The following is a 25937-nucleotide window of genomic DNA, read 5'->3' as shown; positions in this document are numbered from 1 at the left end:
AATGCTAATATACTTATTTCTGTTATTTTGGCAACAGAAAGGGAAAATCTTACAGCTTGATCTCAGGAAACTTGTTTCAGGCCTTACTCACCCAAGTTTAAGTGTGATCATCATATTTGAATTCGTTTTTAGGGTCTTGTGATAGCCTTATCTTGAAAAAAAAAATCAAAAAATTTTCAACTTTTATGTCAACTTTTTTTCCACTTTATTTTCTCAGTTTTCATGCCTTATTCCATTTTCACCCCAGTTTACTGGGGCTCATCACATTTTCACTCGTTTTTAGAGTCTTGAGATAGCCTTATCGCAAGAAAAAATTTCCAGAAATTTTCGCCTTTCATGCCTTACTATAGCCTTACCTCTGATTTTGAGTTTTTGTCACTTTTTTCTCATTTCCCCCTTTTTTCCTCATTTTTTATGCCTATTTCCATTTTCGCCCCTGTTTAAGTGTGCTTGTCATATTTGCACTAGTTTTTAGAGTGTTGTGATAGCCTTGTCTCAAAAAAAAAAAAATGTAAATTTTTTTCAACTTTTTTGCCTTACTATAACCTTACTTCTGATTGTGGGTGTTTGTCACTTTTTTTTTCTCATTTTCCATGCCTTATTCCATATTCACCTCAGTTTAAGTATGCTCGTCTTTTAGAGTCTTTTTTTATTTAAAAAAAAAAAAAAAAGAAAGAAAAATTCCAAAAATGTTCAACTTTTATGCCTTACTAAGGCCTTACCTCTGATTTTGAGTGTTTGTCAGTTTTTTTTCTCATTTTCACTTTTTACATTTTCAAATTATTCATGCCTTACTACATTTCCACCCCAGTTTAAGTGTGTACATCACATTTATACTCATTTTTAGAGTGCAGTGATAGCCTTATCCAGAAATAAAAAAAATAAAACTCAATTTCTATGCCTTACTTTGGGTTGTTCATCAATTTCTCTTTTCTCCTCCACTCCCACATCACTTGTTAGTTATATTAGTATGTGCCTGGTTGGTGGAAGAATTGAACCCATGCTCACTTGTGGCCAAGTGACCTAATAACAGATGTAACCTCAGCCTTATCCACTACACCATGAGTTGTTGTCTTACTGTGCTACTTGTGTTTGGCATTTTTTTCTAATTTTTCAAAAAATTTTTTGCCTTACTGCACTTTCACCCCATTTTAAGTATGCTCATCATATTTGTACTTGTTTTTCGAGTCTTGTTTTATCTAAAAAAAATAAATTCCAAAAATATTCAACTGTTATGCAATTTTTTTCTCATTTTTCTCATTTTTTATGCCTTACTGCACTTTCACCCCAGTTTAAGTGTGTTCATCATATTTACACTAGTTTTTAGTGTTGTGATTGCCTTATCTCAAAAAAATTTTCAATTTTTTTCAACTTTTATGCCTTACTATAGCCTTACCTCTGAATTTGGGTGTTTGGCATTTTTTTCTCATTTTTCTCATTTTTTTTGCCTTACTGCACTTTCATCCCATTTTAAGTGTGCTCGTCATATTTGCACTAGTTTTTAGAGTCTTGTGATAGCCTTATCTCAAGAAAAAAATTCCAACAATTTTCAACTTTTATGCCTTACTATAGCCTTACTTCTGATTGTGGTTGTTTGTCACTTTTTTCTCATTTTCTCTCTTATTTCATTTTCACATCTGTTTAAGTATGCTTGTCATATTTGTACTAGTTTTTAGAGTGTTGTGATAGCCCTATCTCAAAAAAAAAAATTCAATTTTTTTCAACTTTTATGCCTTACTATAGCCTTACCTCTGATTTTGGGTGTTTGGCATTTTTTTCTCATTTTTCTCATTTTTTTGCCTTACTGCAGTTTCATCCCATTTTAAGTGTGCTCGTCAAATTTGCACTAGTTTTTAGAGTCTTGTGATAGCCTCATCTCAAGAAAAAAATTCCAACAATTTTCAACTTTTATGCCTTACTATAGCCTTACTTCTGATTGTGGTTGTTTGTCACTTTTTTCTCATTTTCTCTCTTATTTCATTTTCACATCTGTTTAAGTATGCTTGTCATATTTGTACTAGTTTTTAGAGTGTTGTGATAGCCCTATCTCAAAAAAAAAAATTCAATTTTTTTCAACTTTTATGCCTTACTATAGCCTTACCTCTGATTTTGGGTGTTTGGCATTTTTTTCTCATTTTTCTCATTTTTTTGCCTTACTGCAGTTTCATCCCATTTTAAGTGTGCTCGTCAAATTTGCACTAGTTTTTAGAGTCTTGTGATAGCCTCATCTCAAGAAAAAAATTCCAACAATTTTCAACTTTTATGCCTTACTAAAGCCTTACTTCTGATTGTGGTTGTTTGTCACTTTTTTCTCATTTTCTTTCTTATTCCATTTTCACATCTGTTTAAGTATGCTTGTCATATTTGCACTAGTTTTTAGAGTGTTGTGATAGCCCTACCTCAAAAAAAAAAATTTCAATTTTTTTCAACTTTTATGCCTTACTATAGCCTTACCTCTGATTTTGGGTGTTTGGCATCTTTTTTCTCATTTTTTTTGCCTTACTGCACTTTCATCCCATTTTAAGTGTGCTCGTCATATTTGCACTAGTTTTTAGAGTCTTGTGATAGCCTTATCTCAAGAAAAAAATTCCAAAAATTTTCAACTTTTATGCCTTACTATAGCCTTACCTCTGATTTTGGGTGTTTGGCATTTTTTTTCTCATTTTTTTTGCCTTACTGCACTTTCATCCCATTTTAAGTGTGCTCGTCATATTTGCACTAGTTTTTAGAGTCTTGTGATAGCCTTATCTCAAGAAAAAATGTCCAAAAATTAGCAACTTTTATGCCTTACTATAGCCTTACCTCTGATTTTGGGTGTTTGACATTTTTTTCTCATTTTTCTCATTTTTTTGCCTTACTGCACTTTCATCCCATTTTAAGTGTGCTCGTCATATTTGCACTAGTTTTTAGAGTCTTGTGATAGCCTTATCTCAAGAAAAAATTTCCAAAAATTTTCAACTTTTATGCCTTACTATAGCCTTACCTCTGATTTTGGGTGTTTGGCATTTTTTTTCTCATTTTTTTTGCCTTACTGCACTTTCATCCCATTTTAAGTGTGCTCGTCATATTTGCACTAGTTTTTAGAGTCTTGTGATAGCCTTATCTCAAGAAAAAAATTCCAAAAATTTTCAACTTTTATGCCTTACTATAGCCTTACCTCTGAATTTGGGTGTTTGGCATTTTTTTTCTCATTTTTCTCATTTTTTTTGCCTTACTGCACTTTCATCCCATTTTAAGTGTGCTCGTCATATTTGCACTAGTTTTTAGAGTCTTGTGATAGCCTTATCTCAAGAAAAAATTTCCAAAAATTAGCAACTTTTATGCCTTACTATAGCCTTACCTCTGATTTTGGGTGTTCGACATTTTTTTCTCATTTTTCTCATTTTTTTTGCCTTACTGCACTTTCATCCCATTTTAAGAGTGCTCGTCATATTTGCACTAGTTTTTAGAGTCTTGTGATAGCCTTATCTCAAGAAAAAAATTCCAAAAATTTTTAACTTTTATGCCTTACTATAGCCTTACCTCTGATTTTGGGTGTTTGGCATTTTTTTTCTCATTTTTTTTGCCTTACTGCACTTTCATCCCATTTTAAGTGTGCTCGTCATATTTGCACTAGTTTTTAGAGTCTTGTGATAGCCTTATCTCAAGAAAAAAATTCCAAAAATTTTCAACTTTTATGCCTTACTATAGCCTTACCTCTGATTTTGGGTGTTCGACATTTTTTTCTCATTTTTCTCATTTTTTGGCCTTACTGCACTTTCATCCCATTTTAAGAGTGCTCGTCATATTTGCACTAGTTTTTAGAGTCTTGTGATAGCCTTATCTCAAGAAAAAATTTCCAAAAATTTTCAACTTTTATGCCTTACTATAGCCTTACCTCTGATTTTGGGTGTTTGGCATTTTTTTTTTCATTTTTTTTGCCTTACTGCACTTTCATCCCATTTTAAGTGTGCTCGTCATATTTGCACTAGTTTTTAGAGTCTTGTGATAGCCTTATCTCAAGAAAAAATGTCCAAAAATTAGCAACTTTTATGCCTTACTATAGCCTTACCTCTGATTTTGGGTGTTTGACATTTTTTTCTCATTTTTCTCATTTTTTTGCCTTACTGCACTTTCATCCCATTTTAAGTGTGCTCGTCATATTTGCACTAGTTTTTAGAGTCTTGTGATAGCCTTATCTCAAGAAAAAAATTCCAAAATTTTTCAACTTTTATGCCTTACTATAGCCTTACCTCTGATTTTGGGTGTTTGGCATTTTTTTCTCATTTTTCTCATTTTTTTTGCCTTACTGCACTTTCATCCCATTTTAAGTGTGCTCGTCATATTTGCACTAGTTTTTAGAGTCTTGTGATAGCCTTATCTCAAGAAAAAAATTCCAAAAATTTTCAACTTTTATGCCTTACTATATATAGCCTTACCTCTGAATTTGGGTGTTTGGCATTTTTTTCTCATTTTTTTTGCCTTACTGCACTTTCATCCCATTGTAAGTGTGCTCGTCATATTTGCACTAGTTTTTAGAGTCTTGTGATAGCCTTATCTCAAGAAAAAAATTCCAAAAATTTTCAACTTTTATGCCTTACTATAGCCTTACCTCTGATTGTGGTTGTTTGTCACTTTTTTCTCATTTTCTCTCTTAATCCATTTTCACATCTGTTTAAGTATGCTTGTCATATTTGCACTAGTTTTTAGAGTGTTGTGATAGCCCTATCTCAAAAAAAAAATTCAATTTTTTTCAACTTTTATGCCTTACTATAGCCTTACCTCTGATTTTGGGTGTTTGGCATTTTTTTCTCATTTTTCTCATTTTTTTTGCCTTACTGCACTTTCATCCCATTTTAAGTGTGCTCGTCATATTTGCACTAGTTTTTAGAGTCTTGTGATAGCCTTATCTCAAGAAAAAATTTCCAAAAATTTTCAACTTTTATGCCTTACTATAGCCTTACTTCTGATTTTGGGTGTTTGGCATTTTTTTTCTCATTTTTCTCATTTTTTTTGCCTTACTGCACTTTCATCCTATTTTAAGTGTGCTCGTCATATTTGCACTAGTTTTTAGAGTCTTGTGATAGCCTTATCTCAAGAAAAAAATTCCAACAATTTTCAACTTTTATGCCTTACTACAGCCTTACCTCTGATTGTGGTTGTTTGTCACATTTTTCTCATTTTCTCTCTTAATCCATTTTCACATCTGTTTAAGTATGCTTGTCATATTTGCACTAGTTTTTAGAGTGTTGTGATAGCCCTTTCTCAAAAAAAAAAAAAATTCAATTTTTTTCAACTTTTATACCTTACTATAGCCTTACCTCTGATTTTGGGTGTTTGGCATTTTTTTCTCATTTTTCTCATTTTTTTTGCCTTACTGCACTTTCACCCCATTGTAAGTGTGCTCGTCATATTTGCACTAGTTTCAGGGTCTTGAAATAGCATTTTCTCAAGAAAAAAATTCCAAAAATGTTCAACTTTTATGCCTTACTAGAGCCTTACCTCTGATTTTGGTTGTTTGTCACTTTTTTCTCATTTTCTCTCTTATTCCATTTTCAAATCTGTTTAAGTATGCTTGTCATATTAGCACTAGTTTTTAGAGTGTTGTGATAGCCCTATCTCAAAAAAAAAATTCAATTTTTTTCAACTTTTATGCCTTACTATATATAGCCTTACCTTTGATTTTGGGTGTTTGTCACTTTTTTTGTAATTTTTCTCATTTTTTATGCTTTACTGCACTTTCACCCCAGTTTAAGTATGCTCGTCATATTTGTACTAGTTTTTCGAGTCTTGTTTTATCTAAAAAAAAATAAATTCCAAAAATATTCAACTTTTATGCCATTTTTTTCTCATTTTTCTCATTTTTTATGCATTACTGCACTTTCACCCCAGTTTAAGTGTGTTCATCATATTTACACTAGTTTATAGAGTGTTATGATAGCCTTATCTCAAAATTGTTTTATTTTTAATTTTTTTCAACTTTTATGCCTTACTATAGCCTTACCTCTGATTTTGGGTGTTTGGCATTTTTTTCTCATTTTTCTCATTTTTTTTGCCTTACTGCACTTTCATCCCATTTTAAGTGTGCTCGTCATATTTGCACTAGTTTTTAGAGTCTCGTGATAGCCTTATCTCAAGAAAAAAATTCCAACAATTTTCAACTTTTATGCCTTACTATATATAGCCTTACCTCTGAATTTGGGTGTTTGGCATTTTTTTCTCATTTTTTTTTGCCTTACTGCACTTTCATCCCATTGTAAGTGTGCTCGTCATATTTGCACTAGTTTTTAGAGTCTTGTGATAGCCTTATCTCAAGAAAAAAATTCCAAAAATTTTCAACTTTTATGCCTTACTATAGCCTTACCTCTGATTGTGGTTGTTTGTCACTTTTTTCTCATTTTCTCTCTTAATCCATTTTCACATCTGTTTAAGTATGCTTGTCATATTTGCACTAGTTTTTAGAGTGTTGTGATAGCCCTATCTCAAAAAAAAAATTCAATTTTTTTCAACTTTTATGCCTTACTATAGCCTTACCTCTGATTTTGGGTGTTTGGCATTTTTTTTCTCATTTTTTTTTGCCTTACTGCACTTTCATCCCATTTTAAGTGTGCTCGTCATATTTGCACTAGTTTTTAGAGTCTTGTGATAGCCTTATCTCAAGAAAAAATTTCCAAAAATTTTCAACTTTTATGCCTTACTATAGCCTTACTTCTGATTTTGGGTGTTTGGCATTTTTTTTCTCATTTTTCTCATTTTTTTTGCCTTACTGCACTTTCATCCTATTTTAAGTGTGCTCGTCATATTTGCACTAGTTTTTAGAGTCTTGTGATAGCCTTATCTCAAGAAAAAAATTCCAACAATTTTCAACTTTTATGCCTTACTACAGCCTTACCTCTGATTGTGGTTGTTTGTCACATTTTTCTCATTTTCTCTCTTAATCCATTTTCACATCTGTTTAAGTATGCTTGTCATATTTGCACTAGTTTTTAGAGTGTTGTGATAGCCCTTTCTCAAAAAAAAAAAAAATTCAATTTTTTTCAACTTTTATACCTTACTATAGCCTTACCTCTGATTTTGGGTGTTTGGCATTTTTTTCTCATTTTTCTCATTTTTTTTGCCTTACTGCACTTTCACCCCATTGTAAGTGTGCTCGTCATATTTGCACTAGTTTCAGGGTCTTGAAATAGCATTTTCTCAAGAAAAAAATTCCAAAAATGTTCAACTTTTATGCCTTACTAGAGCCTTACCTCTGATTTTGGTTGTTTGTCACTTTTTTCTCATTTTCTCTCTTATTCCATTTTCAAATCTGTTTAAGTATGCTTGTCATATTAGCACTAGTTTTTAGAGTGTTGTGATAGCCCTATCTCAAAAAAAAAATTCAATTTTTTTCAACTTTTATGCCTTACTATATATAGCCTTACCTTTGATTTTGGGTGTTTGTCACTTTTTTTGTAATTTTTCTCATTTTTTATGCTTTACTGCACTTTCACCCCAGTTTAAGTATGCTCGTCATATTTGTACTAGTTTTTCGAGTCTTGTTTTATCTAAAAAAAAATAAATTCCAAAAATATTCAACTTTTATGCCATTTTTTTCTCATTTTTCTCATTTTTTATGCATTACTGCACTTTCACCCCAGTTTAAGTGTGTTCATCATATTTACACTAGTTTATAGAGTGTTATGATAGCCTTATCTCAAAATTGTTTTATTTTTAATTTTTTTCAACTTTTATGCCTTACTATAGCCTTACCTCTGATTTTGGGTGTTTGGCATTTTTTTCTCATTTTTCTCATTTTTTTTGCCTTACTGCACTTTCATCCCATTTTAAGTGTGCTCGTCATATTTGCACTAGTTTTTAGAGTCTCGTGATAGCCTTATCTCAAGAAAAAAATTCCAACAATTTTCAACTTTTATGCCTTACTATAGCCTTACTTCTGATTGTGGTTGTTTGTTACTTTTTTCTCATTTTCTCTCTTATTCCATTTTCACATCTGTTTAAGTATGCTTGTCATATTTGCACTAGTTTTTAGAGTGTTGTGATAGCCCTACCTCAAAAAAAAAAAAATTCTATTTTTTTCAACTCTTATGCCTTACTATAGCCTTACCTCTGATTTTGGGTGTTTGTCACTTTTTTGTAATTTTTCTCATTTTTTATGCTTTACTGCACTTTCACCCCAGTTTAAGTATGCTTTTCATATTTGTACTAGTTTTTCGAGTCTTGTTTTATCTAAAAAAAAATAAATTCCAAAAATATTCAACTTTTATGCCATTTTTTTCTCATTTTTTATGCATTACTGCACTTTCACCCCAGTTTACGTGTGTTCATCATATTTACACTAGTTTATAGAGTGTTATGATAGCCTTATCTCAAAAAATTTTTTTTAAAATTTTTTTCAACTTTTATGCCTTACTACAGCCTTACCTCTGATTTTGAGTGATTGTCACTTTTTTTTCTTATTTTTTGCCTTACTGCACTTTCATCCCATTTTAAGTGTGCTCGTCATATTTGCACTAGTTTTTAGAGTCTTGTGATAGCTATATCTCAAGAAAAAAATTTCAAAAATTTTCAACTTTTATGCCTTACTATAGCCTTACTTCTGATTGTGGTTGTTTGTCACTTTTTTCTCATTTTCTCTCTTATTCCATTTTCACTACAGTTTAAGTGGTCTCGTCAAACTAGAGGGTCTTGAATTCTCATTATCTCAGAAAAAAAAATTCCAAAGATTTTCCATTTTATGCCTTACTATAGCCTTACCTCTGATTGTGGTTGTTTGTCACTTTTTTCTCATTTTCTCTCTTATTCCATTTTCACATCTGTTTAAGTATGCTTGTCATATTTGCACTAGTTTTTAGAGTGTTGTGATAGCCCTATCTCAAAAAAAAAAGAAAAATTAAATTTTTTTTCAACTTTTATGCCTTACTATAGCCTTACCTCTGATTTTGGGTGTTTGGCATTTTTTTCTCATTTTTTTTGCCTTACTGCACTTTCACCCCATTTTAAGTATGCTCGTCATATTTGCACTAGTTTTTAGTGTTGTGATAGCCTTATCTCAGAAAAAATTCCAAACCTTTTCCATTTTATGCCTTACTATAGCCTTACCTCTGATTTTGAGTGTTTTTCACTTTTTTCTCATTTTTTTGATTTTCCAAATTTTTCATGCCTTACTACATTTTACCCCAGTTTAAGTGTGCACATCACATTTATACTCGTTTTTAGAGTCCAGTGATAGCTTTATCAAAAAATAAAAAAATGAATAAATATATATATATATATATGCCTCATTATAGCCTTAGTACCTCTGATTATGGGTTTGCCACTTTTCTCTTTTTTTTTCATTCCTTACTACATTTGCACTCTAGTTTAAGTGTGCACATCTTATTTATGCTAGTGTTTAAGGTCTTGTATTAACCTTATCTCTCTCTCTTTTTTGTTGTTGTTGTAATTATTCAATTTTTAATGACATTTTCTACTTTTTTATCACTTAATGCATTTTTATCCCAGTTTAAGTATGCGCATCATATTTGCATTAGTTTTTAGGGTCTTTTGATAGATTTGATGATTTTTTTTTAATCGATTTTTATATCTTTTTCCATTTGTATGCCTTACCTTGATTTTTTTCATTTTTAAATTTCCACTTTTTCACAACCTTCTGCATTTTCACCCCATTTTAGCATCTCCATCATCTCATCTTGTCTGTTTTCTTAGTTATTTTCTGTGTTTTGGAGTCTTTTGTGTGCTTCTTGTTGTATATTTTACTGTTTTTCTGTGTGGTATTGTTGTTTTGTGAGTCATTTTGTGCTTTTACTTTGGGGCCGCACAAATACAGACCGGTGAGTATCTGCACTGGCCTAAAGGACTTTTATTTTTGTAAAGGAAGTGCAGATTGATCATAATAGGGTGGGCTTGACTGGGGCGCCTCACATTCCTTCCCCTCTTTTTAAAAAAAGGGAAAAAGTTGGGTCTGAATCCTGAGGCTGTCCACGTCTACAGCTCCTTCCTACTTCTGCGGCCCTGTGCGTAAAAGCGCACACGTCTTTGGCTCCTGTAACCCTCCATCCTGCTGCGTTTGCGCGGTTTGATTCCATGTAAAGTACCGTTTTCCGTGATCGCGTAAGCATGTATCCAGTTGTGGTCGTCCTGCTGTCTGTCTGGTGCTCCGTGGAGTGCAATCCCAGCCCAGTGTTAGGAGATGTAGTCGTGGACAGTTACTTCATCCCCAAAGTCTGCACCAGGGAAGCTAAAGACGGAGATCACGTCCGCTATCATTATAACGCCACGTTTGTCGATGGGAAAGTTTTCGATTCGAGGTAAAGTCTTTACTGCCTGCAACATTTCACATGTTTTTTCACTAACTTTAAAAAAAAAAAAAAAAAAAATCTTTATTGCTCACTAATTGTTAGCATACTCCAAAGCTGAAACTTTTTCCCAGTGCGGAAATCAGCTGGGAATTCTGCAGGAATAGCCTAAACATGTTGATAACGGTTTTTCATGTCCAAACAAAACTGTCAGAGGACGCACGCAGGCATGCATGCACTGAACAATAGGCTGATCCATCCTGTGAATGTTGACATCATTCATTGGTTTCCTATGTCCTCCACAGTCACCAGAGAGGGAACACCAAGGTGGGACTGATCGGGGAGGGGAAGCTCCTGGCTGGACTGGAGAAAGGCCTCAGAGGAATGTGTGTGAATGAACGCAGGAAGGTCACAGTCCCTCCTCAGCTGGCCTATGGCAGCACCGGGGCAGGTAAGGTCTGTAGTTCTAGACCACATGTGGCAAATTGAAGGCCCGGGGGCAAAATCTGGCCCTTTAGACTGCAGAGCAGACCATGGGCAACTAGTGGCCCGAGGGCCACACGCGGACCTCTGTTTCATTTTAAGCGGCCCCTAAAGTAAATGTACAAAATGACAAGAATACATAAAAAAAATATAAAGAATTACAACATTGCAGGAAAATACAGTAAACAGCAAGAAAAAAAACACAGAAAACACTCAAAACTGCTACAAAGTGAACAAAACGGAAACAATAATTCAATTCAGTTTCTATTTAATTTTTTTTACATAGTGAAAATTACAACAAAGTCATCTCAAAGCGCTTAAAATATAAAGTCCATAGTAAGAAAGAATGAGCCCAACAAGATCCACATGAACAAGCATTTAGCGACAGTGGGAAGAAAAAAACGCCTCCTTTTTTATTGGAAAAAAACCCGTTTTCAGTTTCATTTTAGTTTATTTCAATAGGGAACAATGCAATTTAATAAAACACATGATTAAACATGAGCAAAAAAGCCAGAATTAGCCAAGGAGGCTAGTTTCCATCTGTAGTCCCCTGGCCATGATGTTAAAAAAGCAAATAAAATACATTAACATGACAAACATACATGATAGAAAAAACAAATGAAGACAACAGTAACAATAAGTTGACACATTAGGTTCAGAGGTGGCAGCCATCTGCTTTGACTGGTTGGGGTTACTTAGTTCTCATTTTCTGTATTCTCATAAAACAGAAAATGAGAATAAAAGTCCACAAAAAGACAAGAAAAGCACAAAAAAAAAATGACTCCGCAAACCCACAGTACTAACAAACAAACAAAACGACAGCAGAAATACACAATATGACTAAAAAAAAAAACACATTTTACAGGAACATTAGACAAAAAACAACAGAAATGCACAAAATGCAATCACAACAAGCAAGACAAACAACAAACCTACACAGAATGACAGAAGAACACACAAAATTACTGTTAAAAAACTATTTGTTCTTTCCTGTGTTGATGCTCATCATCTAAATGCTGACATGAATGTTGATAAATCCTATGCTTCTATCACATGACCAGTCATTTTGAATTGCAAAGTGTTAAATATTTTAAAATTTGTCACAAAATCTGACAAATTTAAGTAAAAAATCCTGCAGGGACTGATATCTGTCACCTGTTGCTTGGATATTATCAGTACCGTACATACTTTACATATCATTTATACCTGTAATTGCAAACTAAGGCACATTAATGTTGAAATATTTCCAATATATAAGATGAGACAAGCCTATGTGGGGTTATTTCTTCATTCCAGATGTATTTGTTTTATCATTTAAATGATGATCAAACATTATATTCAGGTGACGTGGTACCACCGGACACCACCCTGGTGTTTGACATCTATCTGCTGGATTTGTGGAACAAGGCCGACCAGGTGGTCACCAAAACCATCACCACCCCCAAAGACTGCAAACGCTCTGTGATGCGCACTGACTTTGTACGATACCATTTTAACGGCAGTCTGCTGGACGGGACTGTGTTTGACTCCAGGTGAAGTATATTTTTGAGTCATTTAATAAATACACAATTACAGTTAGGGATGTAACGATTCACTCAACTCCCGATACGATTCGATTCACGATACTGGGTTCACGATACGATTCTCTCACGATTTATTTTACAAAATGGGACTGTAGAAAATTTTTTTTTTTGGGAAAAAAAACTAGAAAATGCTGGACTATTTTTCTTTTATTTTTCATTGTCAAAATAATTCCTTGATAAACTATTCAAAACAATGCAATTTAACTAAAAATAAATCTTGAATGAAATAAATAAAGGAATAATACAAATGAAAATGAAGCCTATTAATTTAAATTCTGGTTCTATAATAAACAATGCAAAACTGCATAATAGTTATTTTTCATTTTAAAAGTGCAACTGAAAATCTATTTTGTGCCTTAACAATTGGACTTTAAAAAAAAAAAACGATTGCACTGATTTACGTCATATTTGTTTGGACCAGCAGAGGGCGCTGGTAACACAGTGGTCGGTTGGCATGCAGATATCTTGCAGTGAAGAAGAGAAGCTATGCTAGCAGACAGAGCTAATAGAAAAACGTGACTTTTACAGATATTCAAGTAATATTACAGATATTCTTTCGGTGCTAAAGGGGTAATGAATCATTTATTAACATATTTAAGAGTAGAAGGCAGCCAGAAAGAAAGTATTAGCAGACTCCGCCCTCCGCCTACACTTGTGGATAGCGCCCTCTGCTGGTTAAAGTACTGCGATTCAATTTTCAGAAAATCGATATCAACCGTGATACCTATGAATCGATTTTTAACTGCCTTACGATTAATCGTTACATCCCTAATTACTGTAGTTAACAGATAAACCGTCGCATGATTCCCGATGTACTGTTGACTTTCAATGTTTATTCGCTATTTTTTTAATCCATCTCAATGAGTCTTTTGTGTTTGACTGTGTTACGCAGGTTTGTTGTGTTTTACTTTGCGCTTGTATGAGCCCTATGCAGCTACGCCAGAAAGCAGACCCACGACTCTGTAGTGGGCGAAGGTTGGCTTATCAAGGGCATGGATGAGGGCCTGCTGGGAATGTGTGTGGGGGAAATAAGACACATTGTCATCCCACCATTCAAAGGATATGGAGAAAAAGGTTCAGGTGAGTGCAAATGTATCCTTAGCGTGCATGAGTTTCCTCGCCTGGAACCATTCCAGACTCAGCCCCTGTACCAGCGACAACTGAGATCTACTGTAGCTGTGATACAGATCGATTTCCAGGCTATCAATTTCCAACACAGTTATAAAAAAAAAAAAAAAAAAAAAAAAAACACATTCCTGTAGTTAATTGAAGTTCGAATTGGTGTGAATATGATGTGAGTCTGTCATTGTGTGTTTTCCTTGGCTAACCAAGGTTTACCTTTGCTAGCTGGGAGTAGATACAGCTTTCAATGAGGAATGGATAGAATCTACTTTTCATAAACTAAACTCAAAGAAAAAAAAAGTACAGGATAACCCCTGTAATATTATTTTTTCTAGACTTAGACATTAAGAACACACAAAACTTACAGTGTATTTACAGCAGTCCATTTTTAATACTTCTGTCATTGTATTATTTTAGTTTTTCAGTTGTACTGTAATTTAATGAACCGGAGGAAGACCAGCTAACTGTGGCTGCAAAAAACAAAAAAATATGATATTACTGTCTGAGTCTACATTGGGGTTCCACAATGTCCCTTTTGTACACCATTTATTTCCCACAGTAAATCAGGTTCTGGCAGATATCTGATTGGCTTGTAATGTGGGCACAAATGTACGTCTTTAGAGTTTTAGGCTTTTATTTTGTGAAAATGTGTAAATGTATCTGATGTTTCCTTCCTGTCCATCAGGAGCAGAGATTCCCTCTCAGGCCACACTGATGTTTGACGTCCTGTTGGTGGACATCCACAACGCAAAAGATAACCTCACCATTGAAAACCAGGTGATACCCGAGTCGTGCTCGCGTCGGAGCGTGGTGGGCGACTACGTTCGTTATCATTACAATGGAACCTTCCAGAACGGAGTCACCTTTGACACCAGGTGACCACAGAACACACCGTGACGTGAATTATTTTCTATTTAGGAGGAAGCAAGGTTTCCTTTTGAGTATTTTACGAAAGTTAAAATGTGTTGCTTCCAGCTACCAGAGGAACAGCACATACAACACCTACATAGGGATGGGATACGTGATAGCAGGAATGGACCTGGCTCTGCAGAACGTCTGCATTGGGGAAAGGAGGAGAGTCACCATCCCTCCTCACATGGCATACGGAGAAGGAGGAGCAGGTTGGTTACCTCGACAGAGAAAACTTATGGAAACTCAATTAATTTGAATTAATATAGCACCAAACACAACACAGTCACCTCATTATGACTCTTATGGAATGTAATTTAAATACAATGTCTGCTTTGAAGAAAGAAGTCCAACATTTCCACATGAGCAGCATACATTTTTGCCAGGAGGGGCAAAAGAAAAAAATAGAATTAAATACTGTCTCAAGTTTCGTGCTAACCACAATGTGTGTAACATATACAATAATGCAAACATTTTTAGTAACATAACTGATAATGTTGACTACAAAAATTAGCGTCGACGCTTTGAGCTTAATTTTTGCTGCAGTACCACACATGAACTGCTGGACGCAGTGTCACTGTACCATTTACACTATGAGGAAGAATTGCGCAACAGAAGAAGAACCAACCTAAAGTCGGAAAAGTTTGGGACCATTTCACTGAAATCATACCACACACCTGAGGTAGAACTAACAGCATGTTAACAACGCAGCAGAAAACAAAACTATTATTTATTTATATATATATATATATATTGAGAATTGTATTTTTTTCCAAATCGATAAAACTGTATTGAAAACTTTTGACCAAGGGGAAGGGGAGGGGGCAATGCTCCCCCTAACAATGCATCAATCCCCTGCAAACTCTGCATATGTTAAACCTATTGCAGCATAACTAGAAAAAAGGAGTTTTTAAATAAAATAAACCCGCACTTTATGAAGAATCCACCAAAAGAAAAAAGGTTAAAGTACAATCTTCTTCAATCAAAGATAGAGAGAGCCACAGGGGGCGCTGAAGAGCTTTAGTTTGCAAACCCTTGTTTGAGTCAGAGAAAGTTTTCATGAAGATATTTTGAAGTTCCTGATCAGTGTTGATACTGGTGAAAAATAACTCCGTCTTTCTCAGGTGACGTCATTCCTCCATCAGCCGTGTTAGTCTTCGACATCCACGTCATCGACTTCCACAACCCCAACGATACGGTGGAAATCCTGGTGAACTACAAGCCTGAGCTGTGCAACGACACCACTGCAGTGAATGACGTGGTCCACTATCACTACAACTGCACCCTGGTGGATGGAACGCCGCTCTTCTCCTCGTGAGCCTCAGCGATCAGAATAAAGTCTCCAGCTTTACGTCTTTGTTTCCTCTTGACGACAAACCTCTTCCTCAGGCACGACTACGACAACATTCAGGACGCGGTGCTGGGGTGGGACAAGATAATCGACGGGTTGGACGAAGGCCTGCGAGGCATGTGTGCAGGAGAGAGGAGGGTACTTACAATTCCTCCTCATCTGGGTCACGGAGAAAAAGGAGGTGAGACATCTACGGTAGTTTCTTAGAAAAATGGTCAAATATACTGTAGTTTATGCGTTTGTTTGTTTTCTCTGCAGCTGCTGGTGTGCCAGGCAGCGCTGTGCTGGTTTTCGACATCAAGCTGGTGAGCTTTGAGAAAGGCGTTCCTCAAGGTTACCTGTTTGTGTGGCTCGACGACACTCCTGCGAACCTGTTTGAGGCTTTGGACCTAAACAAAAATGGAGAGGTGCCACAAGAAGAGGTACGTGGTTGGTGCCGCAAGGAAGCAAAGACAGAGCACTGATAATGTCACTGTTCAGATTAGGGGTGTCCCGATCCAATATCTATATCGGATATCGGTTCGATATTACCCTGAAAACGAATATCGGATTCAAATTTCCGAATTTTCGGTTTTTTTTTTTTTTTTTTCCCCAATTCATTTTTTATTTATTTTATTCAATTGTAGAAGAAAATTTTTGTAACTAATTGGTTAATAATAAATGTGTCAGTTTGTTTCATACCCACAGCCTTTTCTAACATTCTACATAATTTTTTTTATTAAAGAAAAGTGAGAGCGAGAGAGAAAAAAGTAATAAAAGCATGTATGATTCATGCTGATACAAATGACATAATATTAAATATTATTCATAGAATACAGTCAAACAGCATCTTTTACAATTTTTCCATAATTCTGATATATATATTTTATAGCTATTTTCATTACTTCACAGTTAGTTGGATTTCTGAGTGCGTCCTAACCCAGACCTTCCCCTAAGCTAAACACACTACAGAACTCACTCACACGTGCTGTCCCTGAGAGGAGAAAAACACTAAAGTGGCACAGCTGTTTGTTAATAAATGTGTGGCATTTTTCATTAGAAAATTTGAAGCAGAATTGTCTTTCTAGTAACGATTGAGTTAAAAAAAATATTGAGATTTATATCGTATATCGCGATACGAGTTTTGGTCCAAATCAAGTGGAGCATTCGTTAAGGAACCATTCTGTCTCTCTAACGCCAGTTTGCAGAGTTCATCAAGCTGCAGGTGGAAGAGGGCAAAGGTCGTATAAAGCCCGGATTGACCATGGAACAAGTCATCACCGACATGTTCCAAAACCAGGACAGAAACAAAGATGGCGTGATCAAGGCGGAAGAGCTGAAACTGAAAATTGAAGAAGACAAAGAACGGGCAGAAATGAACCACGACGAGTTGTAATGAGAACTGAAAAGCTTTACTTCATTCTCAGGGATGAAACATCACACGCACGCCTTCAAAGTAAAAGCACCAACAGTCGTCCTACAGACAGGACCGTAGTTTATCAGATTGTGTACTATATCAGACAGTCTTTGAAATGACAGGAACATAGTGCAAAGTATTTTGTGTGGGGTTCTGTGTTGTACAATTGTTGTTGTCGAAAAAAAAAATGAGAAGCACCTTTATTGTCTCTGCACGTCACAGGTATAATAAAGTAAAAATGTTTTTTTCTTTCTGTGTTTTTTTAAATCAACCATTTAAAAAATGTTTTGCAGCTTGTGTTTTGTGATGACTGAATTATTCAGTCATCTGCTGCTGGTTTCTCGTTGTATTTTTAGGAATATTTCTATTGAGAAAAAAGTGTTGCATCTTCATAAAGTTGTTCTTTGCTAATGGATATTTTTTTTTTTTTTTTTTTTTAGCTGAATAGTCTTAATAAAATAAACTAGACTTGAAGAAAACTGTCTGGTGTGCATCACTTTTACACAAGTTTCACAACAATTGATATAAAACTAGTGTGATCTGCATTCCAGGATGAATTTCTGCATTTTGTAGCTTCATGTGCCTTAGTAGACCAGCAATGGTTTTCACTGCGCAGGTATTTATGATTGATTGGATAATAATGATAATCTGAAATACATACAGTATGTAGAGAATCTAATACTGCTATCCTGATGTCACCAGGTGTGCAAATCCTTTTACATCTGGGTGAACAGGTGAATATAATGCCCTAGAGTTTGCATAGATCTATACACACCAAGTCTTTTTGGAGCAAACAAATAATATCAATGATTATATGCATCAGATGTGTGGGGCAGGTATTTGTTTACATACAGTACTTGATACAGATATAAAATACAGTACATATATCAGGGAGCATAAGCAATAAAACAAAACTGAGACCTGGGACACATTGTAGCAAAACTGCTTTAGAAAAGAAAACAATACTGATTTAACTTTGTCAGCCATTTTTTTTTGTCAAAATAAAGAAATAAAGTGCAAAAGGTCTAGAAACTGTTTTTGGGGTGTGTCGAGATCTATTAACGTCTAGAGAAACAAAGAAAACTTTAACACCAAACATTAAATAAGACTCCCTGAGTTAAAGCAGCTGTGAGGAGGTAGTTGGAAGTGTTTCCATGACAACATACGGATACCAGGGTTGGAGTCAATTACATTTTTCAATTACAATTACGTCTTCATATATCCATGTTCAATTAAAACTCAATTATGATTACGATGACCGGCATTTTTTTTTTAAAATTTCAATCAAAATTACAATTATTATTTCTCCTAAACGTCAATTAAAATTACATTCTCAATTACAATTACATTCTCAATTACAATTAATCCCATTTACTCAGCGTTTTAATAAATAACCCCATAAAACTTAACCTTCCTCTTGTGTTAGCTTTCTATTAGCATATCTTTATCTATTAGCTAAAAAATATAATCTATCATCTAATTTGTTTCTCATTTCTTGGTTATATTGTTAGGCTTCATTATCTATAAAAAATATAGATATTAATATTTTTGTTGTGGGCATCTGAGGCATTTTTTTGTCAGTATACCCCTAGATTTATTATTATTATTTATTTTAAATGATAAAATGATCATCAAAAGAAGTGACAGGTAGTGGGAAAAGTTGATGTGAAACATATTCTAATAAATAATTGTCATATAACTGTAAAATGTTTCCCCTGGTTTGCATTGAATTAAATTGTAAATGACAGTTTTTTTATAGAATTTTCAAGCCAATTACAATTACAAAGTCAATTATCTGAACTCAATTACAATTCAGGTACGATTACAACAGCAGCAGATTTTTACAATTTTCATTAGGTCGTAATTGTAATTAATTATCAATTTACCTAATATAAATTATAATTGACCCCACCCCTGACTGATATGTCTCTTTGAGGTTTCCTTGTGTTTGTTTACTTGTCGTCTCTCAGTGTGAGAATGTTTCTAAGGATGACGTTTGGAACGTCCATCGTCTCGTCCTCCACCAGCACAATGTCGAAAGAGTTGACGTACGACTTCTTCCTCTCCTCCACCTCAATGAGTAAAACAAACAACGTGCAGCGGAGCTTTAAAACCAGGGTTCCCACACTTTTTTCACAATGATTTTCCCAAAATATTTTCCCAAATTTCCATGACTTAATTCTGAAATGCTAAGATCTTTTTTTTTTGCGTATGCGTTTGCTGGTTTTTAGCGTACGCTAGCTGAAGTGACCTTACCTACACACAGTTTTAGAAATGAGGGGGAAGGAAAATTCAAAATTAAATACAAATAAATAAAATGAGTGGGAAAAAATATAAAAGTTAAAATATAAATACATTATTGAAAAAAAAAAATGCAAAAAAAAAAAAAAAAAAGCACACTTAGGACTTGTTGCGAGTCCCAAACTTGCCAAAATTAAAAATAAATAAATGAAAAAACAAACGTAAAAATTAAAACAAAAAAAAAAAAATTTTTTTTTTTGTTGCATTTTTTAACTTTTGTACTTTTTCCACATATATTGATTTACTTGTATTTAATTTAAAATTTTCGTTTATGTTATTTTTCACGTATGTTTAGTTCTGGATTTATTTTTAATTTTGGCAGGTTTTGTCCTACATTAACACGAGGCGTCAGTCTGACCTGGTCGTTGAGGAAGCCGATGGTGAGGATGTTCTGTGGCTCCGCGACGCCGTCGGCCATGGTGAGGTCACCCAAAGAGTCGCCCAGCAGCAGCACGTTAGGGCGACCCTGCATCTGTTTGAGGCCAGCGGTCTGTGACACAGCAACTTCTCCTTTATTGAAGGTGTGGATCAGCTGGCCTTCGAAGGCCTGCAGGACTCCCTTAGCAACAAAATAATACATGCATTTAAAATGAAATCAAACATCACATTTATCACTATTTCAGCTGCATCAAAGCTACTTCACTTTATCAGACACATAAACAGGTTCAGAAATGGAATCGAGCCAACGACTCTGCGATTATAGCTACAAACACCTAATTTTCAAAGAAATTGTTCATATAATTTGTATTACGGAAGAATAATTTAGGTATTGATATTTTGATTGAGAGATTTTGATTGTACTTACAGTTCTTCAGAGTTTAGTAAAAAATAAAGTCACACGACAGACTAATCAATGATTTGTATGAAATAAATTAAAGTGATACTTTAAACTTTAGATGATCAGTCTGAAACTGAATAATAAAACATTGCTATTATTTTGTGTAATAAATGTCTGCGGAGTCATTTGAATAAACCTTTAGTTTTTAAATACACGTATGTGAGTGCATCGGCATTTTGAGACTTCAACCAATCAGTGCTCAGATATCAAAATTGATAACAAGGTAGAAGTATTCCGCTTTCGCTCTGATCTCAGAGAAAGTTTAAGGTGAAAAAGTAGTTAAATCCGACATTTTGGAGATTAGTTTCATGTGATTCAGTTATTTGGAATTTTGAGGTAATTCGTAAGAAGACCAGGAACATGACGTAGGACGAATTTACCAGGAATTAACTCTTTAAACCAAGGGTGTTAAACTACTTTTAGTCGAGGGCCCAAATAAGAAGCAGTTTGATCTCAAGTGGGCCACAGATTTTATACGAGAAAATGAGTAATTTTAACATTATTGTGCCCTAGTTCAGGGGTTCTCAACTAGTCTCACCCTCGGAACGACGTTTTCCCACGATTATTAAATCACGACTCACTTTTTTTTTTAAAAATTCAACCAACCAAATTTAGTTTTTCAAAAATAGCTGTTGAAAACACACATATATAATCTTTTTTTTAAACATAAATCTATATTTTCCTGTGTATTTCCCAGCATGCCTGTCAAAAGAAAAGTTTCTTTCAGAATAAAAAACAAGTTCAACATGAGAGACATTAAGTAATAATTTATTTTAAACCAGCTGACCACGACCCACTTCTGGGTCCTGACCCACCAGTTGAGAATCATTGCCCTAGTTTATACATCTACATATACATAAAACACTAAATATGTAAGAAACCGACAATATCCAAACATTAAGTGACACATATCAGTCCCAATCCCATCTTCACTTTAAATTTCTACTAAGTTAAGGGAAATATTAAGTAACAATTTGAAGAAAATAAAAGGATTTTGTCAGAATTTTGAGTTTTTTCAACTGTTCAACATTAAAAATGTGATATAAACACTAGGGAAACTGTGTGAGCACTTGCAAATATTGTATAAATGAGTTTCATTTATACAATAATACAGTATATGTTTTCTCTGTCATTTTAATGTTCTCCTGCGGGCCGGATTGGATGCTCCAAGGGGCCGTATTTGGCCCCCGGGCCATGAGTTTGACACGTGCTTTTAACCAATAGCTCCCATTGAAGAAAACGCCAGGTAAAGTTCATATACACCCAATTAAAATCTTACATTTAAAGGTCAATTTAAACAACTTCATTTCGGACTTGGATAAAATCCAAACTCAATGTCCACAATGTATAGTTTTATCAACACAATAAAAACTCAGAATTTGTAAATTTAGGTCGAGTGGAATCTGCGTCTCATCCCGAATGGTAAAACTCACAGTGTCGTCAAAGTCCATGTAGTTGGAGACAACGTGGATGTTGGGGTGAAAGACGTGGTTCTGTCTCATCACCTCCTCCAGGACGTCACCGATGCCCGCAGAGAAGACCAGCAGTGGGACCCGCTGCTCGTACAGATGGTCAAAAAAGGCTTTGTAGCCGTCCCTTAGGAAGAGAAGAAAAAAAGAGAAATTCAATTTTTTTACCTGATAAAACAAAAACAATAAAACCCCCCAGATTTTTTTAATTTATTTTTTCTGATGAAGATGAAAAAATTGAAGCCTTTTCACGTTAATTTCTCATCACTGTGAAAATACAATAAACTTGGTTGATAGACTGATTTTTTTTTTTTTTTAAGAATATAAGATAACAATAAATAGTGTTGGATTTCTGCAATTAATCAAACACTAAGTTCAAAATTGTTAAATAATTGTAACTCTGGAGTCACTATGAGTATGAATTGTCCTTTGACTCACCTGAGCATTACATTAGATTCCGTCACAGCCTGGAACAGAAGGTCTTTTCGGATCTTCTGCTGAATCAGCAGTTTGTGCGAGTTATTCCACCTGTGAAAAACCAACTCATGGTAAATATCAACGACTAAGGATGTGTCAAAGTATTAAAAACATTGTGGAGAATTCCTGTTAAAATGCAGAGGATTGTTTTCTACCATTCCACCATGTGTGGCAGCTTCTCCTCTGTAGTCATGTTGGCATCAATTTCCACTGGATAAAACGTATTGTGCAGCTCCCTTATCTGAAAAACAACAAAAAATACAGTGAAATATCACAGAATTTAAATTGTTAAATGTTAAATCTTAAGGGTTAAAAAGTGGATCACCTTCTTTAGGCAGTCTTCGCTTAACAGCAACTTGTTATTCAGAATAACTGCAGAAAAAGGTAAAAAAAAAAAAAACACAAAAAGACAAAAAGTTACAAAAACTAATAAGAAAAACAAGTAACATGTGTTTTTTTACATTAATATGAGCTTTTATGAAACAATAGAAACATTGATCACGTTCGTACTGTGGGTTGTGGGGACTCTGATGCCGTTATGAGCAAACCTGGTCAGCGTCATGTCAAAATCTGAAATAACCTGTTGGAAAGAAGTCAGAAGTACATTATTACGGTGATGAAAAAAAATTATAATAACCATCCAGATAAACCAATTATCAACCATTAGTAAAATTATTATTAATTATCTATCAAAAACATGTTTATAGATGCTTTATAACACATTAGTAATGGATTATAATCTTCAGTTCCAACTTTATAATAACCATCCAAATAATGATGATTATAGATGCTTCATAAAACATTTATAAAACATTAACAAATATCTGGTATATGTGTCTGTAATGCTTATATATGTTTTATAAACCATAATCAAGGTGAACTAATCCTTTGTTAATCTTTAACAAACACTTTATAATGTGTATGAAATCAATAAACTGTTCATATAACATCAGTTATAGCATTACAAATCATTAAAAAAACATTATTTACTATCATTTCATTGTTTGTTAATTAATAGTAAATAACTATTAACTAAAGGTTAATTAACTATTTATTTACAATTATTTACCCTTTATAGATGATGGTTATTATTAAGTGTTACTGTTATTTTTTTTTTAATTTTTAGTTGTTGGCACATGGCATATTAAAGCCAATGTTTTGAGTGTAAAATATGCCTATAAAATATATTTCATACATAATGTTCTCATGAAGGTGTACAAATTTACAGATTAGTTGTTTCTTAAGTTATATATATATAAAAAAAATCGCAATAATCACCTTATACTTTAATATCGGGATATATTGCATCGTATCGTGACCTATGTATCGGGATACGAATCGTATCGCCAGATAAAAGGCAATACACACCCCTAATTATTACATTATAGATGCTTTAAAAAACAAAACAAAATGATGACTTTACAACAACGGCTTCTTACCTGCAGACGAGATAAACCTGCACACTGCATGGCCTGAATCTTTTCCTCCACTTTGGCTCGTTCCCTCATCAGCACTGAGCACTTGGCCAGCTCTGGGATCTGAACGAGAAACAATACAGTTGATCAGAGCATGTGAACTAAAACGGTTCCTTTGACCCAGGGGTATTTCTACTGTTCTCACTGAATGAAAACCTCCCACAAGCTTGTTTTAACACCAAACTCCTCATATTTTCAATATTCACCTCAGTTTTAGTCAACTGGTGGCAAATATGAATCCATGGAAAACATCTCTGTAAGAAAACCAAAAGAGGTAAGACTCAGAGTGCATATATATTATATTATATTATATTATATTATATTATATTGTTTAGTTTTTCTCTTCTTTCCCTCTCTAAAATCTCAACTAATTGAAAGAAGACAATACGATAATATTTAAATTTTCTTTTTTCTATAATAATATTCTATAATAATATTAAATAGAAAATAAAAATATATGTAAGGGTTAATGCAAAGTATGAAACTTAAGCTACTAAATACATAGATAAAAAGGTGTACTTTACATATGCAGTGATATTAAATATTACATGTTTTTTTACTTGGACAAAACACCAAAAAGTCCATCATCAGTATTATAAATATTATTATGTATTAAAACTCCAAAAGCTGGGGATTTAATATTTGGCTGATATATATTATAAGCCTATCATATGTGATATAGTGTACCAAAGTCTTTGTGTGCAAAATCAATCATATTCATTATCATTGAAACATAGGATTAATCATTTTTATAAAGAACAATAAATAACATGACCCTATTCCTACATCGCTCACAGAAATAAAAGCATAAAGTCTGTATTTAATTAAAGCAAATATTAAAAGTTAGGTTTAAAATCCATACAGAAATGGTGAATATTGTGTCACATACTTTTGTTTTATAGTTAAAAACTCACCATTTTAACGGAGGGTCGATGTTTCCAAACAGCAAAAACGGAGACGAACAGCAGCCCTGTGTGAATAATATTAATGATAGATTAATTTGTGTCTGTTTAACAACATGTATTAATAAAATAAAAAGGCCGGTAATTATTCATAACTGGTGTTTACATCTAGTTTGTCACACTTAAAGCGTTCCCCCCCTCACCTGTGGCTAACGAACAAGGTTCCGCCTGCTTTAGTTCCGCCACAAATAATTCAGCAATAACACAAAACAAATAGTATGTGTAAAAAATTACATAAAATTATATAAAGTGAATAATTACATCCTTCTGCAAAAAATACTTCACAAACATTACGCAAACTAATGCATTATGTGACAGCATATCTAAGCTATTAGCATGTAATGTAGCTTATTCACGTTGAAATACGGTTAATCACAATTATATGAAGCTGAAATTAAAAAAAGAAGAAGAATGTATAATTACTTATAAGGTTTCCTTTATTCAGACAATTTTTCAAATAATAATAATAATAATAATAATAATAATAATTTCCTGAATAAAAATAAAATAAATAATAATAACAATAACAATAATAATAATAATAATAATAATAATAATTTCCTGAATAAAAAATAAAATAAATAACAATAACAATAACAATAACAATAACAATAACAATAACAATAACAATAATAATAATAATAATAATAATAATAATAATAATAATAATAATAATAATATCCTATATAGAAATATATATAGAATACTAAAAAATGAACTTGCTGGAATGAAAATGTACAATTACTAATAACAATAAACCAATAACATTATGGTAAAGTGTTACATTAGCAAAGTAGCTTAAATTAAAAACAAAATGCAAATAGACAGTGTAAATTGAACAATTCAAGAAATAAATAATAAACCTTCCTTGACTTACGAGCGTAGAGCTGAAACAAGGAACAATATATTTTGGATCAGTATATTATATGAACAATATGATTATATTGTGATATTATTTCATACAAACAATATAGTTATATTGTGAAAACATGATATTATAATGTATGAGGAACGATGTAATTTTGTTGTACACGCAGGTTATTGTATTGTACAAAAAAATATAATTATATCGTACGAATTGTAACAAATATGGTATTGTTTGTGCAATATATGACAGCATTGTTTGTACAAAATATAGTGATGGGAATATATATATATATATATATATATATATATATATATATATATATATATATATATTTTAATCAAGTAAGCCTTTACTCTTCTTTGAAAAGCCAATTTTTAATTTTCCCTACAGACTAGAGGACAACACATTCATTCATCCAGGAGATGGCGC

The 25937-nt window shown here is 33.5% G+C and overlaps 2 protein-coding genes across 3 annotated transcripts; one reads left to right on the top strand and one right to left on the bottom strand.

The window, feature by feature from the left end:
* The first annotated feature begins 9903 nt into the window (after positions 1–9903).
* Positions 9904–17509, top strand: fkbp10b (FKBP prolyl isomerase 10b). The gene is made up of 10 exons (XM_028477145.1): positions 9904–10286; positions 10580–10725; positions 12100–12289; positions 13275–13420; positions 14148–14337; positions 14438–14583; positions 15496–15685; positions 15761–15903; positions 15981–16144; positions 16903–17509. Exons 1-10 carry the CDS (start codon positions 10096–10098, stop codon positions 17095–17097), a joined length of 1701 nt encoding a protein of 566 aa, XP_028332946.1. The 5' UTR covers positions 9904–10095; the 3' UTR covers positions 17098–17509.
* Positions 17510–18465: 956 nt separating this feature from the next.
* On the bottom strand, positions 18466–24747 carry LOC114481657 (7-methylguanosine phosphate-specific 5'-nucleotidase-like). 2 transcript variants are annotated; one of them, XM_028476635.1, is made up of 10 exons: positions 24593–24747; positions 23885–23932; positions 23643–23741; positions 22714–22783; positions 22529–22575; positions 22359–22444; positions 22165–22254; positions 21691–21853; positions 19778–19978; positions 18466–19190 (listed from the first exon to the last, which is right to left on the bottom strand). In XM_028476635.1, exons 1-10 carry the CDS (start codon positions 24593–24595, stop codon positions 19071–19073), a joined length of 927 nt encoding a protein of 308 aa, XP_028332436.1. In that variant the 5' UTR covers positions 24596–24747; the 3' UTR covers positions 18466–19070. The 2 variants fall into 2 exon arrangements, with proteins under 2 accessions (XP_028332436.1, XP_028332437.1); XM_028476636.1 differs by lacking the exon at positions 23885–23932.
* Positions 24748–25937: the final 1190 nt, after the last annotated feature.

The sequence above is a fragment of the Gouania willdenowi genome, chromosome 19 (genome assembly GCF_900634775.1).
Source record: "Gouania willdenowi chromosome 19, fGouWil2.1, whole genome shotgun sequence".
Taxonomy (NCBI): domain Eukaryota; kingdom Metazoa; phylum Chordata; class Actinopteri; order Blenniiformes; family Gobiesocidae; genus Gouania; species Gouania willdenowi.
Note: the sequence above shows the minus strand (reverse complement) of the source record. Positions and strands in the feature narration are given on the sequence as shown.

Coding starts and splice junctions, on each gene's coding strand:
- fkbp10b (XM_028477145.1), top strand. CDS start 10,096: ATGTATCCAGTTGTGGTCGTCCTGCTGTCTGTCTGGTGCTCCGTGGAG. Junction 10,726..12,099: donor CTATGGCAGCACCGGGGCAG/GTAAGGTCTGTA, acceptor CATTATATTCAG/GTGACGTGGTACCACCGGAC. Junction 13,421..14,147: donor ATATGGAGAAAAAGGTTCAG/GTGAGTGCAAAT, acceptor CCTGTCCATCAG/GAGCAGAGATTCCCTCTCAG.
- LOC114481657 (XM_028476635.1), bottom strand. Junction 22,784..23,642: donor CAGGTTTATCTCGTCTGCAG/GTAAGAAGCCGT, acceptor TCTTTCCAACAG/GTTATTTCAGATTTTGACAT. Junction 22,255..22,358: donor CTGCCACACATGGTGGAATG/GTAGAAAACAAT, acceptor GGTTTTTCACAG/GTGGAATAACTCGCACAAAC.